Source organism: Triticum urartu, chromosome 5, assembly GCF_003073215.2.
Source record: "Triticum urartu cultivar G1812 chromosome 5, Tu2.1, whole genome shotgun sequence".
NCBI classification, from domain to species: domain Eukaryota; kingdom Viridiplantae; phylum Streptophyta; class Magnoliopsida; order Poales; family Poaceae; genus Triticum; species Triticum urartu.
This window is the reverse complement of record NC_053026.1, coordinates 386,838,592-386,860,523: the sequence shown is the minus strand read 5'-3', so window position 1 is coordinate 386,860,523 and position 21,932 is coordinate 386,838,592. Positions and strand designations below refer to the sequence as shown.

Below are 21,932 nucleotides of genomic sequence, written 5' to 3'. Positions count from 1 at the left end.
GAGCCTAACAAAATGAATTGGAAAGTTCATGTCAGAAGGACATTGTGATGGCCGCATCAAACATTGATCGAGATGCATGTGCTTCATTGAAGAACGAATGTCAGTTTTCATGAAGCAAGCCGGATCATGGAGATATGCACGCGTCATAGCTCGGGGGCTGACTGCTTTTGGACTGGGCGAACGAACTGGTGTCGGTTGAGGTCACGACCATCGCCTTTACCATCTGTTTTTTTGGATCTTTTGCGACCTTGAGGCGGATGAATATGGTAGCTGAGGCAGTAGAGATAATCTTATATCGTGCATGATAAAGTTGTTGCTAAGCTCGTCCTTGTCGAGGTAGAAGGTGAGGTTATATAATTTATACTTGATGTCCACCTCACGGTCACTATCATGCGCGAGCCAGGGCGATGGTCGCAAAGTAGGCCTTCTGCCCGTGCCAGTCGCCACCTTCCACTATGCAATTTTTATGGTGTCCCAAGGAAGAATGCTTCGTCAATCAGTATGTTTCTCGAGTCGTGTACAATGACACGTGAGCATGTGGTTCGGAGATAAAAAGATTAAGGCAATTTGAAGTATTTATTGACCTTTGACAAATTAGTTATATTATAAATAAAAAATTATCTAACAATTCGTCTCTCTTTTGCTTGGAGATGTTTTTGATTCCTATAGTGTAGAGTTGTACGATGCATCAATCATGATAGAAAATAGAAACTGAAAGGCAAACTCTGTCGAAAAGAAATGGACGGCTGTTTGTTTGGATAACTCACAACAAAATGAAAAAGTCACATGCATGTTTATCTCTCACAGAGCACGTGGCACAACCTGGCGTCGCCTCGATTGCCTCGCCTGCAAGCTTTCAACACATGTCCCTACTCCCTACTACGTGTTGCATAGTACACCATCTCATGACGGCGGATTCACACAAACTCCATATCTCCACAGCACAATACAGCATGACCGCACGGACATGCCAGTGACAAGCGAAAGGAGGACACATGCATGCGCATGGAAAAGAGCGGCCGGCACCGAGGAGTGACGTCGCGCCAGCCAGCCGCGGTGGCGTCCCACGGAAGGTCTTGCACCAGCAAGGTGACCGCCTGATGTACAGGCTCGGGACGATGACGCTGATGGGGTTCGGCATGCATTATCGGTGTCATCGGCTATCTAGTGCTCTATAAGAATCCAGAAGGCAAGGCCCAGCACTTCAGCCACATAGGTCGCTGACGTGGACATCGGACACGGCAGCGACCCAGTGGAGGTCGCGAGGTGGCCGACTGCCGCACAGGGCTGGGACGATGGCGTTGATGGGGTTCGGCATCATCGTCGTCATCGGCTATTTGGTGATGTACAAGAAGGCGCGAGGCCCAGCCGCCAGCCCTGTGCCATGGAGGTTGCCAAGGTCGCTGTCGGGCACGGCGACCCTGCCGTCGGCCTCCTGGCCGTCTACCTGAAAGGGCCTTGCTACCAAGTGCCCTCCTGTAACCGCACGCGCTCCTACCATGATTAGATGATCCAATCTATGTCTCAGGTTTTTGTATGGACGCAAGTAGTACGATGTAATTCTGAATTTCCTTGCAGGGACCTTATACAACCCCAGCCTCCCGCCTCTCGATGGCACACCCTCGCCTTCTTCGCCGGCAAGGTTAGGCATGTTCTCCTCCAGCACTCTGGTCACGGGCAGGACAACGATATGAGGGTGTAGACCCCGAAGCTTGTCCGTTGGAGAACCAAGTGCCAATATTGGCTGGGGCGACCAGTCCATCCTGCTACTGCACAGTATTCTTGCCTGCACTCTCCCACGGCGGCGCCCTACTCACGCCCGCCCTCAGGAATTTTGCAACGGCATCAGAGGTAAGCAAAATGAAAACACCTTCCTCCGCATGTTAATTGGTCTCTGGTGAGTCATTGTCGCCACCGATGATGATTTCTTGTGAAGTGGGATGCAAAATTAAGCAGGCGAATATGTATATCATGGTGCAGGAGGAGGGCTCGTCACCCGTTGATGCTGGCGGTCGGCCAACTCTGTGCCTCCATGCTCATCGCCGAGCTCCACGGTATATTCTCGTGTGCCTATTCATGTTAGGTCGCCGAGACGGTACGCTGGAATGAGCGGCTTGGTGTGTCTAGTGCTCGCCGTCTGGCAGCATGACACGATGTGTCATGGGTCGATGGAAGTCAATCCCACCCAGATCGACGGCATAGGCTTACGGGCTTGGAAGAAGTAGAAGAGGAGGCTTTGGTTGCGGCTGTATTTATTGGAGGAGGGTTGTGCGTGGCTGGTTGTGTTTGTGTCCTTCACGGCAAGTCATGGCAGCGTATTATATTGGGACTTTCTACAGGTGTGGCTTCGAGCGCAAGATCGATAATATAAGGTATATACGGACGGACGATGCTTGCTTCTTTCTCTTCGGTACCCTTGTTGATCTGGTTTTGCCTGGGCTGGGTTTGGTGGGCTGAGGCCAGACGGATCAGGAGAAGTCCAACTGACTTAAAACAACAGTGACCTACGGAAATTTTGACGGCGGACGAACCTACAGATGGTTCCCTGAATTAGTACCACCTCGCATATATGTTTTAAATCAAACTGAAAGCGTAAATTCGTGGGAAGAAGCGTATTGTGACGGTGAACCCATGGAGTCAATCCGTGCTTTATTATTAGGGGCATATATGTTTTAAATCAAACTGAAAGCGTAAATTCATGGGAAGAAGCGTATTGTGACGGTGAACCCACGGAGTCAATCCGTACTTTATTATTAGGGAGACTAGCAAAAGGACCCGTGCGTTGCAACGGGAGAAAAAAATCATAAACTTCAATGGGCATGACAACATTTTGCTGCATCACCGATAACATTTTGGCGACCATTTTGTTCAATTTCATTAATAATTCGTAATAAACAAAATTTTAAAAATAATATTTTTTGATTTCCCAAACATTTGTTTTAAAAATTGCAAACATGTTTTGAATATGCGACACAATCATTTTATGCTTTATTCAAAAATTTACTTAAAAGTTCTTTTTAAAAATTTTGGAGGTTTTTTTAAGTATCAAATTATTTAAAGGAGAAAAAATCATAATGGAAAAGAAAAAATAAAAATAAAAAAACGAAATTTAAAAACGGACCGCCCGCACATGGGCCGGCCCTAATTGGAGCGCCGTGTCTTCTCGCTGCGTGCAGAGCGCAGTATAGGAGATCACTACTGCATGGGATGGCCCAGGCAGGGGATTCCCCAGTGTGAAATGTTTTTGTCAACTTATAGATGACATTGGTGGGTCATATTTTATAAGTTTGGAAGCAATTGATGACTTTAATAATAATAATTATTATTATAGTGCATATGCCGTGCATTGCAAGAAGATCAAATAAAAAATAGCATGTCCATCAAAACATCACGATAGCGTTCAGACGCTGCCAACTGGTAGCTACAAGAAGGTCCATGTCCATATCTAGAAGAAATGTATAATCATAAAACGACCTTGCAATGACATGCGTCCGACCTGTAGCATCGCCAGTCATCCTTGCAACTTCCACGTGGTCGCCTTTGCAGTGTTTTTCATCCAACTGGTAGGACAAACGACCGTCCTTCCAGCGTCCATGTAATAATTTTGCAGCACTTTGGTCCGAATTGCCAATAGAAAAAAGGACAGCGGAGACTGATGTTACATTGACGTGTTTCAAGCTAGACACACTGGGCACTCGACCTTACAGCGACGCGTGCCGCTTGCAGTGTAGTGTTTGCCGTTTGAAGCAGTGAAACTTGAGCGAAGTTGCACGTAGATCAAGCAGGTATATTTTCAAAAAAAATTATAGCAGGAAAAATGCCGAGAAATGAAAAGATTTACGTTTGCAGCTCCAAATCAAATGCTTGCAGTTGCAGTACTTAAAGAAGGACGTGCATGCGCGTGCATGAAAAAAAGGAGCTACCCTGAGGAGCATGCCACGCATATCATCATACGCCAGAAGTTGCAATCATTATCAGGGTTAGTTTTTTTAGACAAATAACCTGGGTTTTTTTGGGGAAAGACAAAGAACCTGGGTGAGCTGGTTCGGGGCGTGGAGACCAGAGTACATCCCCACACGCTGCTGATTTTTGGATCGTATCCAATGAAGCCTGGGAAGAGGCCCATCAGCATATATCAGCCCAATATATGGCTAGCGTGCGAAGTTGGAGGTACGACGTAGCACAAAGCAGCGATTGAGTCGTTTTTTTAGCAGAATTAGTACCACCTCGTATATATGTTTTAAATTCAAATGAAAATGTAAATTCACAGGAAAAAAGCGTATTGTGACGGTGAATCCACGAAGTCAATCCGTGCTTTATTATTATTAGGGATAGACTAGCAAAACATGCCCGTGCGTTGCAACGGGAGAAAATGTGTCCTTACACCGTCCTACTTGAATGCAACATGTAAGCATGTTTATGATCGGAGCAAACACGGTTGCGATGAATCAGACGACAATGCGGTTCGAAGATAGTGCCGGCATGGATGAGCGCAGAGTTGAGGTGTTGAAAACGGCATTGCAAAGACGTCCACAACCGTTCGTGATGTTGATCTCTATCTCTGGTGTTGGAGTGAATGAGCGTGGAGCCCGGACGAAAGTTGAAACAGGGCATGTCTTCGGTTGGCATGAACAGTGTAGCATCCGGACTGTCTCATCTGGTGACAGGGGGTTGCACGCCAAATTCTACAGAAAACACATATCAGCTGCATTTTTTTAAAAAATAGAGCGGAGAAGATGAAAAAATGGTGCAAATTTCATGTATCAAGCCGGTGTTGTGGGCAGTTTAGAGATCGCCGACTTTGCACTTTCTCAAGTACCGGACACATCACCCGCAAAAAAAAGTACCGGACACATGCACGAATACTAATATTCGTTATAGCTTCCCTTTTGCACTACTGTGCATGCATATATTGTGTGCACGCAACGATCAAGCACCGCTTCCATCATTTTCAACGAAGCCACAACTTCGTTGAAGTTCCATCATTCCATTTCTCAACAAAGCCACAAATTCTTTGAAGTATCCCAGCCTACTATTGCACGCATGCACACATGAGCCTCTTGCATCAATATTAAGCCCAACCAAAGCACCTCTTGCATCACCTATGAGCCACAACTTCTTAAGAAAATTTTCAGTATATCCCATGTATCATGCAGCCTCCAAGCCTCCAAAGCACTTCCCTCTTCCATGTGAAGGAGTCCTTTTAATTAGCTCACACCATACAATGTTGTTAAACATATATAAATTAGTGAAAATAATGTGATTGGAGCCATGTGGGATTATTCAACATGAAATATCCAAAGACATTAATACTGTAGGTTGGGCTCTATTTTTTGTATGTTGATGAAGCCATGTGCACGTGGCCCAGCCCCTAGAGCAATGGCCCAGGCCCAATCCTGATATAATTACAGGTTGAAGATCATATACAAATAGAGCGCAACTCGAATTTGTAGATAAAAATTACCTGTCGCAGTTGGTCATCACGTTCCTTCCATTGCAGGCTACCAGAGAGAATATCGTTGGTTCGAATCGTAAAATTGTATTACAACGGGGCAGAAGCGTATTGTGACGGTGAACCCACGGAGTCAATTCATGCTTTATTATTAGGGAGAGACTAGCAAACATGTCCGTGCGTTGCAACGGTAGATACAGAAATTACACTCTGGTCAAATAAGTATGACTCAATCAACATCCTTTATTTTAACACGGTAGCTCATCATTTTGCCATTTACCTTTCTTCCGACTCTCGCTGATGATGGACGTGATGTCCACATGATCACAATGCATTCGACATGGTAAATCCCAAGACAATGAGCTTGCCACCGCATGACACACTTGTCATTGTGTAGCGCAAGAAAATGTTTAAAACTTTTAAAATAAATCTCATCTACCACGAACTACTCCCAACGCCTAGACATATAAAGACTTTCCAAAAACTGATCAAAACGTAGACATAAAAGACTTTTGAAACGTCAAAAAGTTTTTGGAATTGACAAACATTTTTTCTAAATAATTGGGCATTTTTAAAATTCGTAAACATTTGTTTTGTTTAGACGAACATTTATTGAACACATGAATATTTTTTAAATTCCTGAACATTTTTTGAATCAATGGTTTTTTAAAATTAGTGAAAAATTCGCAAAAAAGTTGATTTTTTTGAGAATTTTCTAAAATTTCATGGATATTTTTTTAGATTCGTGATCGCGAATATGTTTTGTATACATGATCATTTTTTCAAAATCAAGAACATGGTTTTATTTCCCGACAATTGTTTTCCAAATTGTAATTTTTTTATAATTTTCCAAAATCTTTGTAAAATTACCAACATTTTTTGAAACCACGAAAATTTTATGATTTTTCAAACATTTTTAAGATTCGTAGACATTTTATGATTTCTCGACCATTTTTTCCAAAATCTGCAACTTTTTAAAAAAATTCAATCTTGAATTAACTCAAAAAAGAGAGTAAGAAACAGAAATAAGAAAAGAAAAGACAAAAAAATAAAGAAAAATAGAGATGTCGCGTCCCGCGGGCCGGCCCATGAAGACATTCAGGGGGGATGAGGTGGGTGAAAAAAACGGTGAACACAAGGTTCGAACCCTGGTCTTCCGAGTGGGAGAAACAGGCTGTTGCCACTACGCCACCAGCTCACATGTGCTAAATGATGGGTATCGTACCTATAAAACACTTATAGCGACGGTGTCTTAATAAAAAACGAATCGTTTTCCGTTTAGATGGCATAGCGGGTATGTAATGCCCCGAGACCGATGTGCCAGGTGTTGTCCAGTTATTCGCTATTTTTGCCTTGTCATTGCTTGCGTGTCATGCATTGCATATCATGTCATCATGTGCATTTCATTTGCATACGTATTCGTCTCATGCATCCGAGCATTTTCCCCGTTGTCAGTTTTGCATTCCGGCGCTTCGTTCTTCTCCGGTGGTCATTTCCACCTTTCTTTCATGTGTGGGGGTTAAACATTTCCGGATTGAACCGAGACTTGCCAAGCGGCCTTGGTTTACTACCGGTAGACCGCCTGTCAAGTTTCGTACCATTTGGACTTCGTTTGATGTTCCAACGATTAACCGAGGGACCGAGAAGGCCTCGTGTGTGTTGCAGCCCAACACCCTTCCAAAGTGGCCCAAAACCCACCTAAACCCTCTCCATCATCTCGGTCGTTCGATCACGATCGCGTGGCTAAAAACCGCACCTCATTTGGACTCTCCTAGCTCCCTCTACCTATAAATATGTGCCCCTCCCCGAAATTTCGGATCATTTCGCGGTCAAACCCTAGCGTCTTCATCCTCGCGCCGCCGGACATGTCCAACCACGCCGGACATGTCCGCCGGACACGTCGCATCGACCAACCCCGTCGCGCCATGTCAGCTCCTCCGCCGCCTCGCCCAACCACAGCGCGACACCTCAGCCTCGCCGCCTCTCTCTCTCCACCGCGCGCGCCGCCGGCCCGCGGGGCCCGAGGCCGGCCCGCCCGAGCCGCGACCGGGCCCGAGACCCCGCACGTCGCCCGCCTCCCTGCCTACGTCGCCGGCGCGTTTCCCCGCCGCCACCGCCAACTCCGGCCGCCGCCCGGCCACCGCCCGGCCACCGCCTCCACCGCGCGGCCTCGCCGGTCGCCCTCGCTGCTCCGCCCCGCCGGTCGCCGCCGTACGCCGCCCCGTCGCCGGATCTGCCGACCCTGCCGGATCCGATGCCTAGGCCCTCCTCTCCGGCCTCCTTGCTCCTCTCCAGCCAAGTCCGGCGACTCTCCGGCGAGCTCCCGACCATCCTCGGTTTCCGTGCCAAACCCTAGATCTGTTTTCAGAGGGTATATTTTTCCTAAGTCCCCGAAATTCCCAGATTCATGTGTCCATGTTCTTCATGCCGTAACTTTGCATCCGTAGCTCCGATTCATGCATATAGCATATCAAAATGTTCGTCTCAGAGAGTACATCATTTCATCTCATTGCATAATTTTCATTTGAGTTCATCTTGATGCCCGAAATGCTGTTAGAAGAGGGCTAGTTGAGATAATTGTCAGATCTGCTGCTCCATTTAGATATTTGTCATTTTTGCCATGATTATTGTGTGCATGATATGCCCCTGAGCTCTATATATGTTTTGTTAAGGGTTTTGCCATCTTTCCAGAGGTTCAACCCATGTATTTTTGTTATGTGTGTGGTGACTAGCACAAGCTTGCCAAGTGAGGCACTTGGTAATGCTGATTTCAGGGACCTAGCATTTCCACTAAGTCCTTGATCTGTTTATCTCTTATTGCCATATGTTCATATTGTTTCCTAGTGATCCGTGCCTCTTTTGAGGATGATCAGTAAGGATGTTTTGTTAATCTTGTAGTGCTCTATCCATCCATGTCTTTGTTTGCAATTATGGAGCACCCTAGCTTGAGTCAATCGAGCTCTACTTTTGCTATTTCGTGAATCTGGGCAGATTGTCTACTTATTAGCGATTTTGCCGAGGATGTTGTAGTTGATCCGTGCATGCTATGTTATTGTTCTTGCCATGTCTAGCTTGTATAATGTGTATTCTTGATGGGTGTATGCTTAGATTGTCATGACTTGCTCCGTAGTGAGTGCATCGAGCTCGTTAACATGCCTACTTGATATCTGATTTGCATGTTCCAGTTTTGCACTAAGTCTGTAATCTGATTATGTTTTTGCCATGTTCACATGCTTGCAATTGTGTTTTCTGATCCCTTTTGGCTCAAGGTCACCAAGGGACTTTTGTTAAGCTTTTTGAGTAGCTCCATGCCATGTTTTACTTTGCCATGTTCAGCTCCTGTAGCATGTAGTTTTGTTGCTCCAAAGAGTGCTATCTGATCTGAGATTCCAGACAAGTGTTAATTTCACCAAGTCTGAAATCTGTTTACCATATGCATTTTTGCCATGCTTGTTTGAACCTGTTAATGGATGAATTGGCCGTAGCTCAGTGTTCCTCTTTTGTCAAGCATCATGAATGGATCCCTGCCATGTATTTTGTTGCCATATTTGGGTGCTGTAGCATGTTCATCTTGTTGCATTTAGATGGCTACTTGCTGTATATCGCACACCGGTGCCATATTTGAATTGCTTGCCATTTCCAAACCGTAGCTCCGATTCCGGTGATCTTTATATCATTTTCAAGCGATTTCATCTCACCTTTCCAGTGGCACACTTGGATTTCCAAGTTGAGGCCAGATTCTATCATTCCTTGTCAAATCATGCATATGCATCGCATACCGCATCCCGCATATCATACCATGTTCATGTGTTGGTTGTTTACTATGTTGTGTGCTTCTTTTTCGGTGTTTGCTTCTTCGGGTTGGTTCCGATAACGTCGCGTTGTGAGGACCCGTTCTTCTACGTTCCGTTTGTCTTCTTCATGGACTCGTTCTTCTTCCTTGTGGGATCTCAGGCAAGATGATCATACCCTCGAAATCACTTCTATCTTTGCTTGCTTAGATGCTCGCTCTTTTGCTATGCCTATGCTGCGATACCTACCACTTGCTTATCATGCCTCCTATATTGTTGAACCAAGCCTCTAACCCACCTTGTCCTAGCAAACCGTTGTTTGGCTATGTTACCGCTTTGCTCAGCCCCTCTTATAGCGTTGTTAGTTGCAGGTGAAGATTGAAGTTTGTTCCTTGTTGGAACATGGCGATCGTTCCTTGTTGGAACATTGTTTACTTGTTGAGTTATCACAATATATCTTATTTAATTAATGCATCTATATACTTGGTAAAGGGTGGAAGGCTCGGCCTTATGCCTGGTGTTTTGTTCCACTCTTGTCGCCCTAGTTTCCGTCATATCAGTGTTATGTTCCCGGATTTTGCGTTCCTTACGCGGTTGGGCTATTATGGGAACCCCTTGACAGTTCGCCTTAAGTAAAGCTCTTCCAGCAATGCCCAACATTGGTTTTACCATTTGCCACCTAGCCTTTTCTTTTCCCTTGGGAGTCGCGCTCCTGAGGGTCATCATTATTTTACCCCCCCCTGGGCCAGTGCTCCTCTAAGTGTTGGTCCAACTTGTCAGCCGCCGGTGGCCACCAGGGGCAATTCTGGGCTGGCCTACCGGAAGTTTGGACAATCCGGTGTGCCCTGAGAACGAGATATGTGCAGCTCCTATCGGGATTTGTCGGCACATTCGGGCGGTGTTGCTGGTTTAGTTTTACCCTGTCGAAATGTCTTGTAGAACCGGGATACCGAGTCTGATCGGAATGTCTCGGGAGGAGGTCTATTCCTTCGTTGACCGTGAGAGCTTGTGATGGGCTAAGTTGGGACACCCCTGCAGGGTTTTGAACTTTCGAAAGCCGTGCCCGCGGTTATGGGCAGATGGGAATTTGTTAACGTCTGGTTGTAGAAAACCTGAACTTGACCTTAATTAAAATGAATCAACAGCGTGTGTTACCGTGATGGTCTCTTTCCGGTGGAGTCCGGGAAGTGAACACGGTGTTGGAGTTATGCTTGACGTAGGTTGTTTAGGATCACTTCTTGATCATACTTTCTCGAATGTGCTTTGCCTTCTCTTCTCGCTCTCATTTGCGTATGTTAGCCACCATATATGCTAGTCGCTTGCTGCAGCTCCACCTCATACATTTACCTTACCCATAAGCTTAAATAGTCTTGATCGCGAGGGTGCGAGATTGCTGAGTCCCCGTGGCTCACAGATACTTCCAAACCAGCTTGCAGGTGCCGATGAGTCCGTGCAGATGACGCAACCAGGCTCAGGAGGAGCTCGATGAAGATCTTGTCCTTTGTGTTGTTTCGTTCTAGTTGATCAGTAGTGGAGTCCAGTTGGGGTCAATCGGGGACCTTGTCGCATTTGGGGTTCTTCTTTTAATTTGGTTCCGTAGTCGGACCTTGATTGTATCTGTATGATGTAATGCTTTATTCATGTAATTGGGTGAAGTGGCGATTGTAAGCCAACTATGTATTTTTTCCCCTATTGTATTACTTGGGTTGTGTGAAGGTTACCTCACTTGCGACATTGCTTTCAATGCGATTATGCCTATAAGTCGTGCTTCGACACGTGGGAGATATAGTCGCATCGAGGGGGTTACAGGGTAATATATGGCAACTTCGAGGGTAATGTTTAGACGGACGACCAGAAGCAATACTTGGTTTATTAGTAGGTAGAGATTAAGGGAGACTTAGTAATTTTAGGCAATAATGCAAAATATGAAAGTGAGCCTAACAATTGCAAGTATGATGCTAAGAGCTAAGCAAGGTAAACAAGTAACACAAATAAGTAAGTAAGCAAACACAAAATGATATAAGTAAGTGCTAAGAGACAAGTAACCACAAGTAGAGAGTTAGGGTTAGAAATAACCGCAACTCCGAGAGACGAGGATGTATGCCGATGTTCACTTCCTTGGAGGGAAGCTACGTCACCGTTTAGAGGGGTGGATGTTACCACGAAGGCACACCAACGACACGAAGGCTCACCCTATTCTCTCTTTGAGACAACACCACGAAGGCGTTTCTCAACCACTAGTGGTAGACCTTGGGGTGGTCTCCAAACCCTCACAAACTTTCCGGAGGTAATCACAATGCTCGATTCCTCACCGAAAGAACTCCTACCGCCTAGGAGTCTCCAACCTCCAAGAGTAACAAGGCAAGCACCAAGGATCCAAATCAAGCTCAAACACAAAAGTGATTGGTCAAAGTGTGGGGAAGGAGTGGATCTTGCTTTTGATTGGTTTCCCTTTGAATCTCTCCAACAATCTCTCCAAGAATCAAAGGAATGAAGGTTGAGAGAGTAGGAGGTGTATGTGAGGCGGCTGTGGATGATGTTTTCGCAAAAGGGTAACCCTAGAAGAAAATGACTTGGGGTATATATAGTGAGAGCACAAAATGAACTGTTACAGTCAAAAATGCACTACCAGACAGTCCGGTAGATCTATACAGGACAGTCTAGTCAAAGAACTATTCAAAGCGTTGACTGTACAGAGTGCTAAAAATATGAACTACCGGATAGTCCGGTCCAGGGACCGGATAGTCCGGTGACAACAGACATAAATCAACATCAGAACCAGAGCCATCGGACAGTCTGGTAGAGGGACCGGACAGTCCGGTCAATCTAGAAGAGGTAGACACAAATTTTGTGAGCGGCCGGACAGTCTGGTCCAAAAGACCAGACAGTCCGGTAGTGAAAACTTCAAGACAAATTTAGAGTGACATGTGTGAGCTAAGAATGTTTGGTGGCTATTTTTGTATGTACATGTGAGAGTGTAAATGAGATATGTGAATGTGTATCAGATGTGAGACCGTGTGTGAAATGTGTGTATGAGCTTAATCCATCACCTTGGTACCGTCCCCTCTTAATAGTGCGGGATCCCTAATAACATAATGTAAAGGAGGCTCAAGGACTCTCTAAGTCTTAGGGAATCCACGGCTTGCTCCTTAATGTTTTTGGGGAAGTCGACGAGCATCTATTCATCATCAACCTTTGAACTAATACCTGGGATATACTTGACAAACCGTATTAGTCCAAATAATATGTGTGTCATCAACAACAAAATTATCTTAAGTGTATGAATGCACTTTCAATCTCCCCCTTTTTGGTAGTTGATGACAACACACACATAGCTCTTAAAAAATTATGACATGAATAGATAAGAGCATAATCTGCATGATGTAGACAAGCTCCCCCTATGAATGTGCACAAAAGATCTTGAATGAGAGTAAGATGCACATATATATTTTTGTTGTTTTTGGAGAGCTCCCCCTGGATCATGCAACTAATGCAATGCCAACATAAATAGTATTTAAGACATGACAACATTGCATAGAGTATGTCATGACAACAGAATGTAAGATAACCCATGCACAAATATATATAAACATATGAGAGACATAGTAAAGTAACATCATAAAGAGCAAGTTTCTCTCATAGACATAGATAATAGTCAAAGTGGATCTTACAAATATAATAGAATGGTTCAGAATATCATGACATCCAACACTTAGATAGTAAATGGGCTTAAAGATCCAATTATGCGCTTGCCGTACATAAATCAAAGAACCAAGGCAAAACACATAGAAAATGCGTTAGCAACCTAATATTCTCTTCTCCCCCTTTGGCATCGAAGTACCAAAAAGGGGGGGAAGGAAACTACATGGTCACCAACTGAAGATCACTCCGCCATAGCATCCACGGAATCATCAGACTGTAGAGGCTCAAAGTACTCCTCAAACCCAGTACGAGGGAAAGGGACATCGGACAGACGACCCAGAGCGAGGGCAAGCTCGGAGTCGGGAGAGAGTGTAGCGCCGGTGTCACGAAGCTGGGCCTTGAGCGCGATGTACTTGGAGTTGTGATGGTGATTGAGCTGCTCAATTTCGAGTGCATTGTTGCGGGCACTTGTGAAACAGGCCAAAAATCCTTGAGAAACAAACTTCTGCCACTTGGAGACTTTCTTGGGAGGAGCAGCATGAGAGGAACTGGTGAAAGCGGGCTCCGTCGCCTTGGCGAGCCTGACCTTGTCAACCTCACCGACCCGGGGCTTGTAAGGATTGTGCTTACATTCCATGTGAATCTCTCCCAGGTGGGTTGCAGAGGATACAATGAGAGCCATAATGAACGGGGCATATGGGAGAGAGCGTTTGACAAGTGTAGCCCTGCGAATCTCATTGTAGATATAGTCAAAGATATGGAACTTTTCAGATTGGGCCATGAAATGCATTATATCCAGGGCGTAGTCCCACATCCGGCCTTTGTCTCCTCCTTTACCAATAAAAACCGGCCTCAGAATCTTATGAATGTGAAAGTATTTGGGAAGCATCAGGGAAGCAAGGCCAAACTCAGATGAAGGAGTCTGTGGAGGATAAAGTAATGCAAGACCATCAACCTTCACTGAGGAGCCGGTTTCATGAAGCTTCTTTCTGGGGGCATTAAAACCATCTAGTCCAAGAATCTCAGCCCACTCATCATAGGTGAATTTGTATTGGGTACCATCAGTCATCCAAAACACCGTACGATCGGGATCATTGCCAAAATAGCAAGTTGCATAGAACTGCATGATCAACTCAGCACACCAATCCTGCTTAAAGGAAATGATATCCATGAGTCCCTTGGACTCGAGAAGCTCAAGCACGCCCTCGAAGACATCGGGCCTCTTCCTGACAATAGCAAGATCCACCCATTGAGACTCAAGAACTTTCACATGCATGCACATACTCTCATAGATGTCTTGTTGATAGTGAACATGAAACCGACGATAGATGCGAACAGATTGACACCGGCGATAGGGGTTGGTTTGGTTACGCACAAGCTGAAGAGCATGAGAAGAGTGGTGTGAGTAATCAACGGGCTCATGATTAGGAGAAGCAGCAGGACGAGTGATACAGAATGATTTTGGCTCAGTAGGAGGAGGGGAGGCAACCCTCTTTTTCTTCTTGCTGGGGCCAGTGGAAGGAGCAGGTTTTTTTTACAACACGGCTCCCTTTAGGTTGCTTGGCAAGAGGCACAGCCACTCCTTTAGCCTCAGCAGCAAAATCGGACTCAGAACCATCACTCGCAGGATCATCACTGGGAGCATCACCATCACTCACATAGGCGGCACACCGAGAGAAGCCCACATCTGTGAGAGAGATAAAGTGACAACGGAATGAGATATGGCCATGCCGAAGGTGAGTTAATATGAAAGCTCTGAAATTTTGGGGCCAAAATAGCACTCAAATCCCTTGCAGGATGCCACCATTTTGAGTCCAAAATTACGAGATATGCATACAAAGTCGGATACCGAAGCAGGGGGCAGAGCACAGATAGTGAAAATTATGTTGAAACCCGAAAGATTGGAGTGGAATGAAGATGACTAGAAAGACTAAGTAAGATGAGAAGAGGAATCACAGAGAGAGAGAGAGAGAACTACCACGCGAGCGACCAGCCGGGAGCTTGCGATGACCCAGCGAAGCTTTCTCCCGAGCCATGGCGCCGGAGGAGGAGAGCCACGAGGCGGCCGAGCCCAGCAGGCCGGCGGCGCAGCGACGGCTAGGCCGGATGCTGGGGCGACGGGCCAACGGCGGCTGAGGGCAGCGGCGGAGATCGAGACTGGCGGCGCGGCGGCTGGGCGACGGGGCGGGAGGAGCAGCAGCGGCTGATTTGTGGGGAAGCAGAGACGGGGGCAGCGAGATGTGAGAAGAAAGAAAAAAAGAGAAAAAAGAAAAGAAAAGATGCAGCTAGGTTGACTCGATCTGCACCAGACAGTCCAGACAACTGCACCGGATAGTCTGTTCATAACAGCAGACGTGCAAAGGGAAATCAGTAGCCACCGGACTGTCCGGTCATGCGTATCGGACTGTCAGCTCGTAACAGAGCAATTTTTGAAACAGTAGCAAATATACACCGGACAGTCCATGCAGAATAACTGGACTGTCCGGGGAGATCAGAGAGGATTGAGAAAGTCGCGCGACGGTCCAGACAGCCGCACGAGACAGTCCGGTAAATTCACCAGACTGTCCGGTGGACACAAAAGTTTTGTATCAGAATTTTGATAAAGATGATGATCATGAGGAGATGCATGGAGATGATCTTCATAGGATAGGCAAGATACAGACCAACCAACATACTAAGGCCAATACACTCAATTTAGCAAGGATCAAAAGAGAGTAAATAACAAAATATGAGCGAGACACACATTACCGATTAAGAAGAGCGGTGGCCTAAGCCACCATGTTTGAGTATACATAACTTGGTACTACAAAGATTTGAACTTTGGACCCAAGATTACTACTCCATCATATTAAAGTACTATAGACATAAAAGAACTTGTCATAGTAACTTTGAGAGTGTTGATTTTATTTACGCATTATATAGGGTGAGCGTACTCATGAGTTGAATGTCTCCCCCTAAATATATGCCTACATCAAGACAAGACATGAAGTAAATGCATGCATGGGTACTAGATTTCACATAATGTTATCAAGCTCCAAGATACCAAGTTCACGCCTAAGTTGACAAAACCTTGCTTCATACAATGGCTTGGTGAAAATGTCTGCAAGTTGCATATCTGTGCCAACATGAGCAATATCAATGTCACCCTTTTCCACATGATCTCTCAAGAAATGATACCTAATATCAGTATGCTTGGTACCGGTATGATCTTTGGGATTCTCAGCAATATTGATGGCACTTTCAATATCACATAGAAGAGGCACATGCCTATAGGTGATACCGTAATCCTTCAAAGTTTGCCTCATCCATAGTAGTTGAGTTGCACAATTGGCTGTTGCGATGTATTCAACTTCAGCAGTGGAAAGAGCAACAGAATTTTGTTTCTTCGAGGACCAACTTACCAAGGAGCGTCCAAGAAATTGACATGCACCAGAGGTGGACTTACGATCCACTTTGTCTCCGGCCCAATCCGCATCCGTGTACCCAATGAGATCAAACTTAGCATCCTTGGGGTACCATAGACCCAACTTTGGGGTGTGAACAAGGTATCTAAGAATATGCTTAACCGCCTTATGATGACTTTCCCTAGGGGAAGCTTGAAATCTAGCACACATGCATACACTAAACATGATGTCTGGTCTAGATGCACAAAGATAAAGCAATGAACCAATCATAGAGCACTATTTAGATGGGTCGAAAGGGATACCTTTTGTGTCTTCAGTGAGTACAATTTTGGTTGGCATGGGTGTCTTACATGGACTAACATCAGACATGCCAAACTTCTCTAGGATATCCTTGAGGTATTTTGCTTGAGACAAGAAAATTCCTTCTTGATATTGTTGAATTTGAAATCCGAGGAAGAACTTCAAATCCGCATTGAGTGACATTTCAAAATTCTTGGTCATGGAAGCCGCAAACTTCTTGCACAAATGAATGTTAGGAGAACCAAAAATGATATCATCTACATAGATTTGGCATAAGATCAAATCACCCTTGTCCCTCTTAGTAAAAAGAGTGGGATCGATCACCCCTCTCACAAAGCCATCATCGAGTAAAAACTTCTTAAGATGATCATACCAAGCACGAGGTGCTTGTTTGAGGCCATACAAAGCCTTATGAAGTTTGTACACATAGTCTTTGTGATCGGGGTCAACGAACCCAGGTGGTTGTGATACATATACTTCTTCTTATAGAGGACCGTTAAGGAAAGCACTCTTCACATCCATTTGATGTAATGTAAACCCATTGAAGGTAGCATAAGCAAGTAAGATGTGAATGGATTCAAGACGGGCAACGAGGGCAAAGGTCTCACCAAAGTCCAAACCTTCAACTTGTGAGTACCCTTGTGCCACTAAACTTGCCTTGTTACAGATGATTACACCATTCTCATCTTGCTTGTTCTTGAAAATCCATTTCGTTCCAATGACGTTGTGCTCGGTAGTTGGCCGCTTGACTAATGACCACACTTGGTTGCGTTCAAAACTGTTCAACTCTTCTTGCATAGCAACGAGCCAATTATTGTCCATCAATGCATCTCGTACCTTGAGAGGCTCAACACTAGACACAAACAAGAAGTGAGCACAAAAGTTTGTCAAATGTTTACGAGTGACTCTACCTTCCGATATGTCGGTGAGAATTTTGTCAACATCAACACGACCGGCCACTCGAGGCATGATGGAAGTAAGAGTTTCACGAGGTTCAACTTCATGTCCATCATCCACGTCCTCAACATATGGATCATTAATGTGTGGTGGAAGATCTTCTTCTTCATCTTGCATTTGTTGAGGTTCATCATCAATGATTGCACTTTCTTGTTCTTGCCCTTGAGTATGATCTTGTTCTTGATGATTATCATGAAGAGCAACTTGATCATCATCTTGTACTTGGTCTACGGGCATTGGTTGAGCAGTAGGAGCTTGTGGTGGTATGGGTGTTGAAGTAGTTTGATGATGCGTGAAGCTTCCATCTTCTTCTTCATCATCATGAGGTTCTTGTTCCATCGGAAGAAGTGCACCAACACCCATGGTCAAGATATATTGAGAAGAATCTTCTTCACCTACATCACTTAGATCAACTTGCTCCCCATGGGAGCCATTAAATTCATCAAACACCATGTCACAAGTTTCTACAACACATCCATTGGATTGTTGTAGACTCTATAGGCATGAGAGTTTGATCCATAGCCAACAAATATGCCCTCAATGGTTTTGGATTGAAATTTTCCTAACCGTTCTCTTTTGTTGAGGATGAAACATTTGCACCCAAATACATGAAAGTACTTGACATTTGGCTTGTTCCCAGTTAAGAGCTCATATGGAGTCTTTTCCAATATAGTGTGGAGGAAGAGCCGGTTTGATGCATGGCATGCGGTGTTGACAGCTTCGGCCCAAAAACTATGTGGCGACTTGTATTCATCCAACATGGACCTTGCCATCTCCACAAGTGTGCGGTTCTTCCTTTCTGCTACACCATTTTGTTGGGGAGTGTATGGAGCTGAATATTGATTCTCAATCCCTTCATCACTAAGAAACTCTTCCAAGGTGTAGTTCTTGAACTCGGAGCCATTATCACTTCTTATTGCCAAGATTTCTTTGTCAAACTTGTGTTGTGCTTGCTTGGCAAAATCAATGAAGGTGATCTTCGTCTCGTCCTTGGATTTGAGGAATAAGACCCATGTATATCTTGAGTAATCATCAACAATGACAAGTCCATACTTTTTCCCACCAAGACTATCCCATGAAGGAGGCCCAAAAAGATCCACATGAAGGAGCTCCAAAGGCCTGGAAGTAGACACAATATTCTTGGGTGGGTGCTTTGATTGATGTTGCTTCCCAGCTATGCATGCACTACACACACGATCTTTCTCAAAAGAGACATTGGTTAGTCCAAGGATGTGATTACCCTTTAAGAGGTCTTGAAGATTTCTCATGCCGACATGGGCTAGCCGGCGATGCCATAACCACCCCTTGTCGGCCTTGGCCATTAGACAAGTTGCATGGAATGTGCTCTCTTTCGAGAAATCAACCGTGTTAAGGTTTCCATCCAACTCTCCAACAAAGGCCACTTCGAGAGTATCTCTCTTAAAGACTTTCACATTCGTTAGTCCAAAGAGTGTATCGTAACCAACAGAAGCCAATTGGCGAACAGAAAGCAAATGATATTTAAGGGATTGGACAAGCATGACATTTGCAAGAGACATGTCATTTGTGATAGCCACCTTGCCCAACCCGAGTACCTGTCCTTTTGATCCTCCACCAAACATAATGCTCATAAATGGTTGAATAGCTTCCATGAAATCATAGAGCAATTTGCTATCTCCGGTCATATGATTAGTACATCCACTATCAATCACCCATTTTACTCCACCGGAGAAGGCAACCTACACACAATTATTACTTGGTTAGAGGCACCCATTTTGCAATGGGACCTCTCAGGTTAGTCACAAGGGTCTTAGGGACCCAAATAGCATAAAACCAAAATGCATTTCGAGGACCAACAAACTTTGCATAAACTTCTCCATCCTTAGTCTTACAAAGTACATAGGATGGAGGCATGAACTCTTTTGGCTCGTTGAGAGTGGGCATGCCCCTTATGGCCTTCCCACTAACAACCTTACCTTTCTCCTTGTGCCCTTCTCGTACAAAAGTTTCTTTTAGAAGGGTGGTGCACTTTTGAGAGGACATCTTCTTCTTGCTTGTGCTTGGGTCAAACCCGAGTCCCTCTTTGGCAAAAACTTCATTGTGTTGGCTCAACACCTCATTAAGGTTCTTTTGCCCTTGGGCACATGTCATGAGCCCTTTTTCGATTTGAGCCTTGAGAAAACGATTCTCCTCAAGAATAGAGGCTAGATCACTACTAGAGTTAGTAGAACAAGCATCAACATTGATAATAGGAGAAGAGTAAGCCTTGGCTAGAGTTTCAAGATAAGTAAGCTTGAGTGTCTCAAAAATCTTTGTAAGAAGGGTGAGCTCTTCTTCCTTAGTCTTGAGGGACAAGGATAGGAGCTCACAATCCTTAGAGAGAGAAGCATTAGACTTCTCAAGCTTACTTTTATCATTAATCAACTCTTCGCAAGAGTCAATAGCCTTTTTCAAGGAGGCAAGATATTTAGTATGAACATCAATGTTTGCACCAATTTTTAAGCATAGTTCATCATTTCATGCTTCCTCATATTGGACTTTCCGCTCAAGGATTTCATATTTTTCCTTTTCCTCGGTGACGAGGGTTTCAAGTTCCTTAATGGAAATGGTGTGCTTACTCACCATCTCCATAAGCATACGAAACATAGTGAGCTTCTTTCCTTTAAGGGAGCACATGAACTTATTTAGTTTAGCAAGCATAGGATCATTTATATCATCATCCTCATAACTATCCTCCGCATCAAGATACTCATCACTACGAGTAGGAGGAGTGAAAAGAGGAGGGTTTGATCGTGGGGTTACCTTGACCTTGTCAGGAGAGTGTTGGTCCTCTCCATCTTCCACCACGGCCTTCGCCGTGAGGCACTTGTGAGCATTGCCCTTGTAGTCCTTTATGTAGTTGTAGGTGACAACATCACCACTCTTGTTGACTAGCCTCAATGTGTTTTGAGAATCTTGAGCAACTCCGACAACACCACTAACATCATCCGGATCGGATTCTTCTTGAGCAACCATTTCTTTCCCATCTCTCTTCTTAAGCTTGGAGTTCAAAGGATTTGGCAACTTCTTCTTGGGAAAGGTCTTAGGAAATCTTGGTTTATCCTCTCTCTTCTCATAAGGGCACTCGTTTGAGAAGTGGTTGGTTTCTTCACAGTTGTAGCATTTTCTTACTTTCTTCTTTTGAAATCTTCCCTTGAATTTTCTCGCGCTAAACTTCTTGACAAAGAGAGCCATGTCTTCATATGAAGGGCCCTCATCAGATTCAACCTCATCACCATCTTCATCATCATCTTCTTCTTCTTCACTTTGCTCATCTTCACATACATGCTTGGCCTTCAATGCAAGATTGATCTTTGATGTTGGAGTACCATGCATGGCAAGATGTTTTGTAGCATTTGCCTTCGACTCTTCAAATAGCTGGAAAGTGGATATGATGTCATCTGTAGTCATTTCCTTGAAGGCATGGTGTTGTCTTATGTCCCACACCATTTGATGGTGATATGGGGCAAGAGCATGAAGCATCTTGTCCACAAGGAACCGCTTAGTCATGTTGAATCCATCTTGTGTCTTGTCACACTCACACGACTCAATGTCAGCGGTGAGAGTCATGAGACGCTCAAGGAGTTGATTGGGAGTTTCACATTTCTCCATACAATTTTTTTGCAATTGCCCCTTGGCAATTTCATATTGAGCACTCCGGAGGGTGGAGGTACCAGTCTTGGATCTTATAATACTTTCCCATAGTTCCTTGGCACTTGTGATGTGTATGAAAGGTATCCTTTGCTTTTCAACCATACCTCTCCTTATACACATGGTTGCAGTGTCATTGAGATTCTTGTCATAAATTTCTCTTGGTGTAGGATTCTTTGGATCAACCACATGGTAACCATACTCCAAGATCTCCAGCATCTCATCATTTGCATATCGAAGATGATCCTGCATAGCAACTCTCCACAAGGCAAAATCAGAAGTGGCATCAAGTAAAGGAGGTTTGCCTTGAGGGTTATATTTTGGTTTCTCAAGTTGGGGTCTTGCATAAAGCCAAGGAACACTGGAGTGTTCATTGCTAGGAGGTTTTTGACCAAGTGACGGAGTAGGTACAGTTGGCCTCAAAGCCGCACCACCCGAAAGTGGTGCAAGCACCATGGACAACGTGGCTATCCTCATTTGGACCAAGGCCTCAAGAGAAGCATCATGCTCCTCCTTTTTCTTAGCAAGGGCCCGTTCTAGATCCTCAGAAGTGAAGGTATTTACTTCAGAAGAAGCCTCGCCTTTATCCTTCGGATCTACAACAAGGGGAGTCCCATCGGGGTTCATCTCGCTCTAGGGCGGTTAAGCCACAAGAATAGAGCACGAGGCTCTGATACCAATTGAAAGGATCGAGATGGACCTAGAAGGGGGGGGGCG

General features: G+C 44.8%; 1 protein-coding gene across 1 annotated transcript; it reads right to left on the bottom strand.

The window, feature by feature from the left end:
• Nucleotides 1–12,854: 12,854 nt before the first annotated feature.
• Nucleotides 12,855–15,189, bottom strand: LOC125509209. The gene is made up of 2 exons (XM_048674123.1): nucleotides 14,864–15,189; nucleotides 12,855–14,572 (listed from the first exon to the last, which is right to left on the bottom strand). The coding sequence occupies exon 2, from the start codon at nucleotides 14,165–14,167 to the stop codon at nucleotides 13,127–13,129; it is 1,041 nt and encodes a 346-aa protein (XP_048530080.1). The 5' UTR covers nucleotides 14,168–14,572; nucleotides 14,864–15,189; the 3' UTR covers nucleotides 12,855–13,126.
• Between the last annotated feature and the right edge of the window lie 6,743 nt (nucleotides 15,190–21,932).

Bases quoted from the DNA above. Each gene is read 5' to 3' on its own strand.
- LOC125509209 (XM_048674123.1), bottom strand. From the start codon at position 14,167: ATGTGCATGCATGTGAAAGTTCTTGAGTCTCAATGGGTGGATCTTGCT.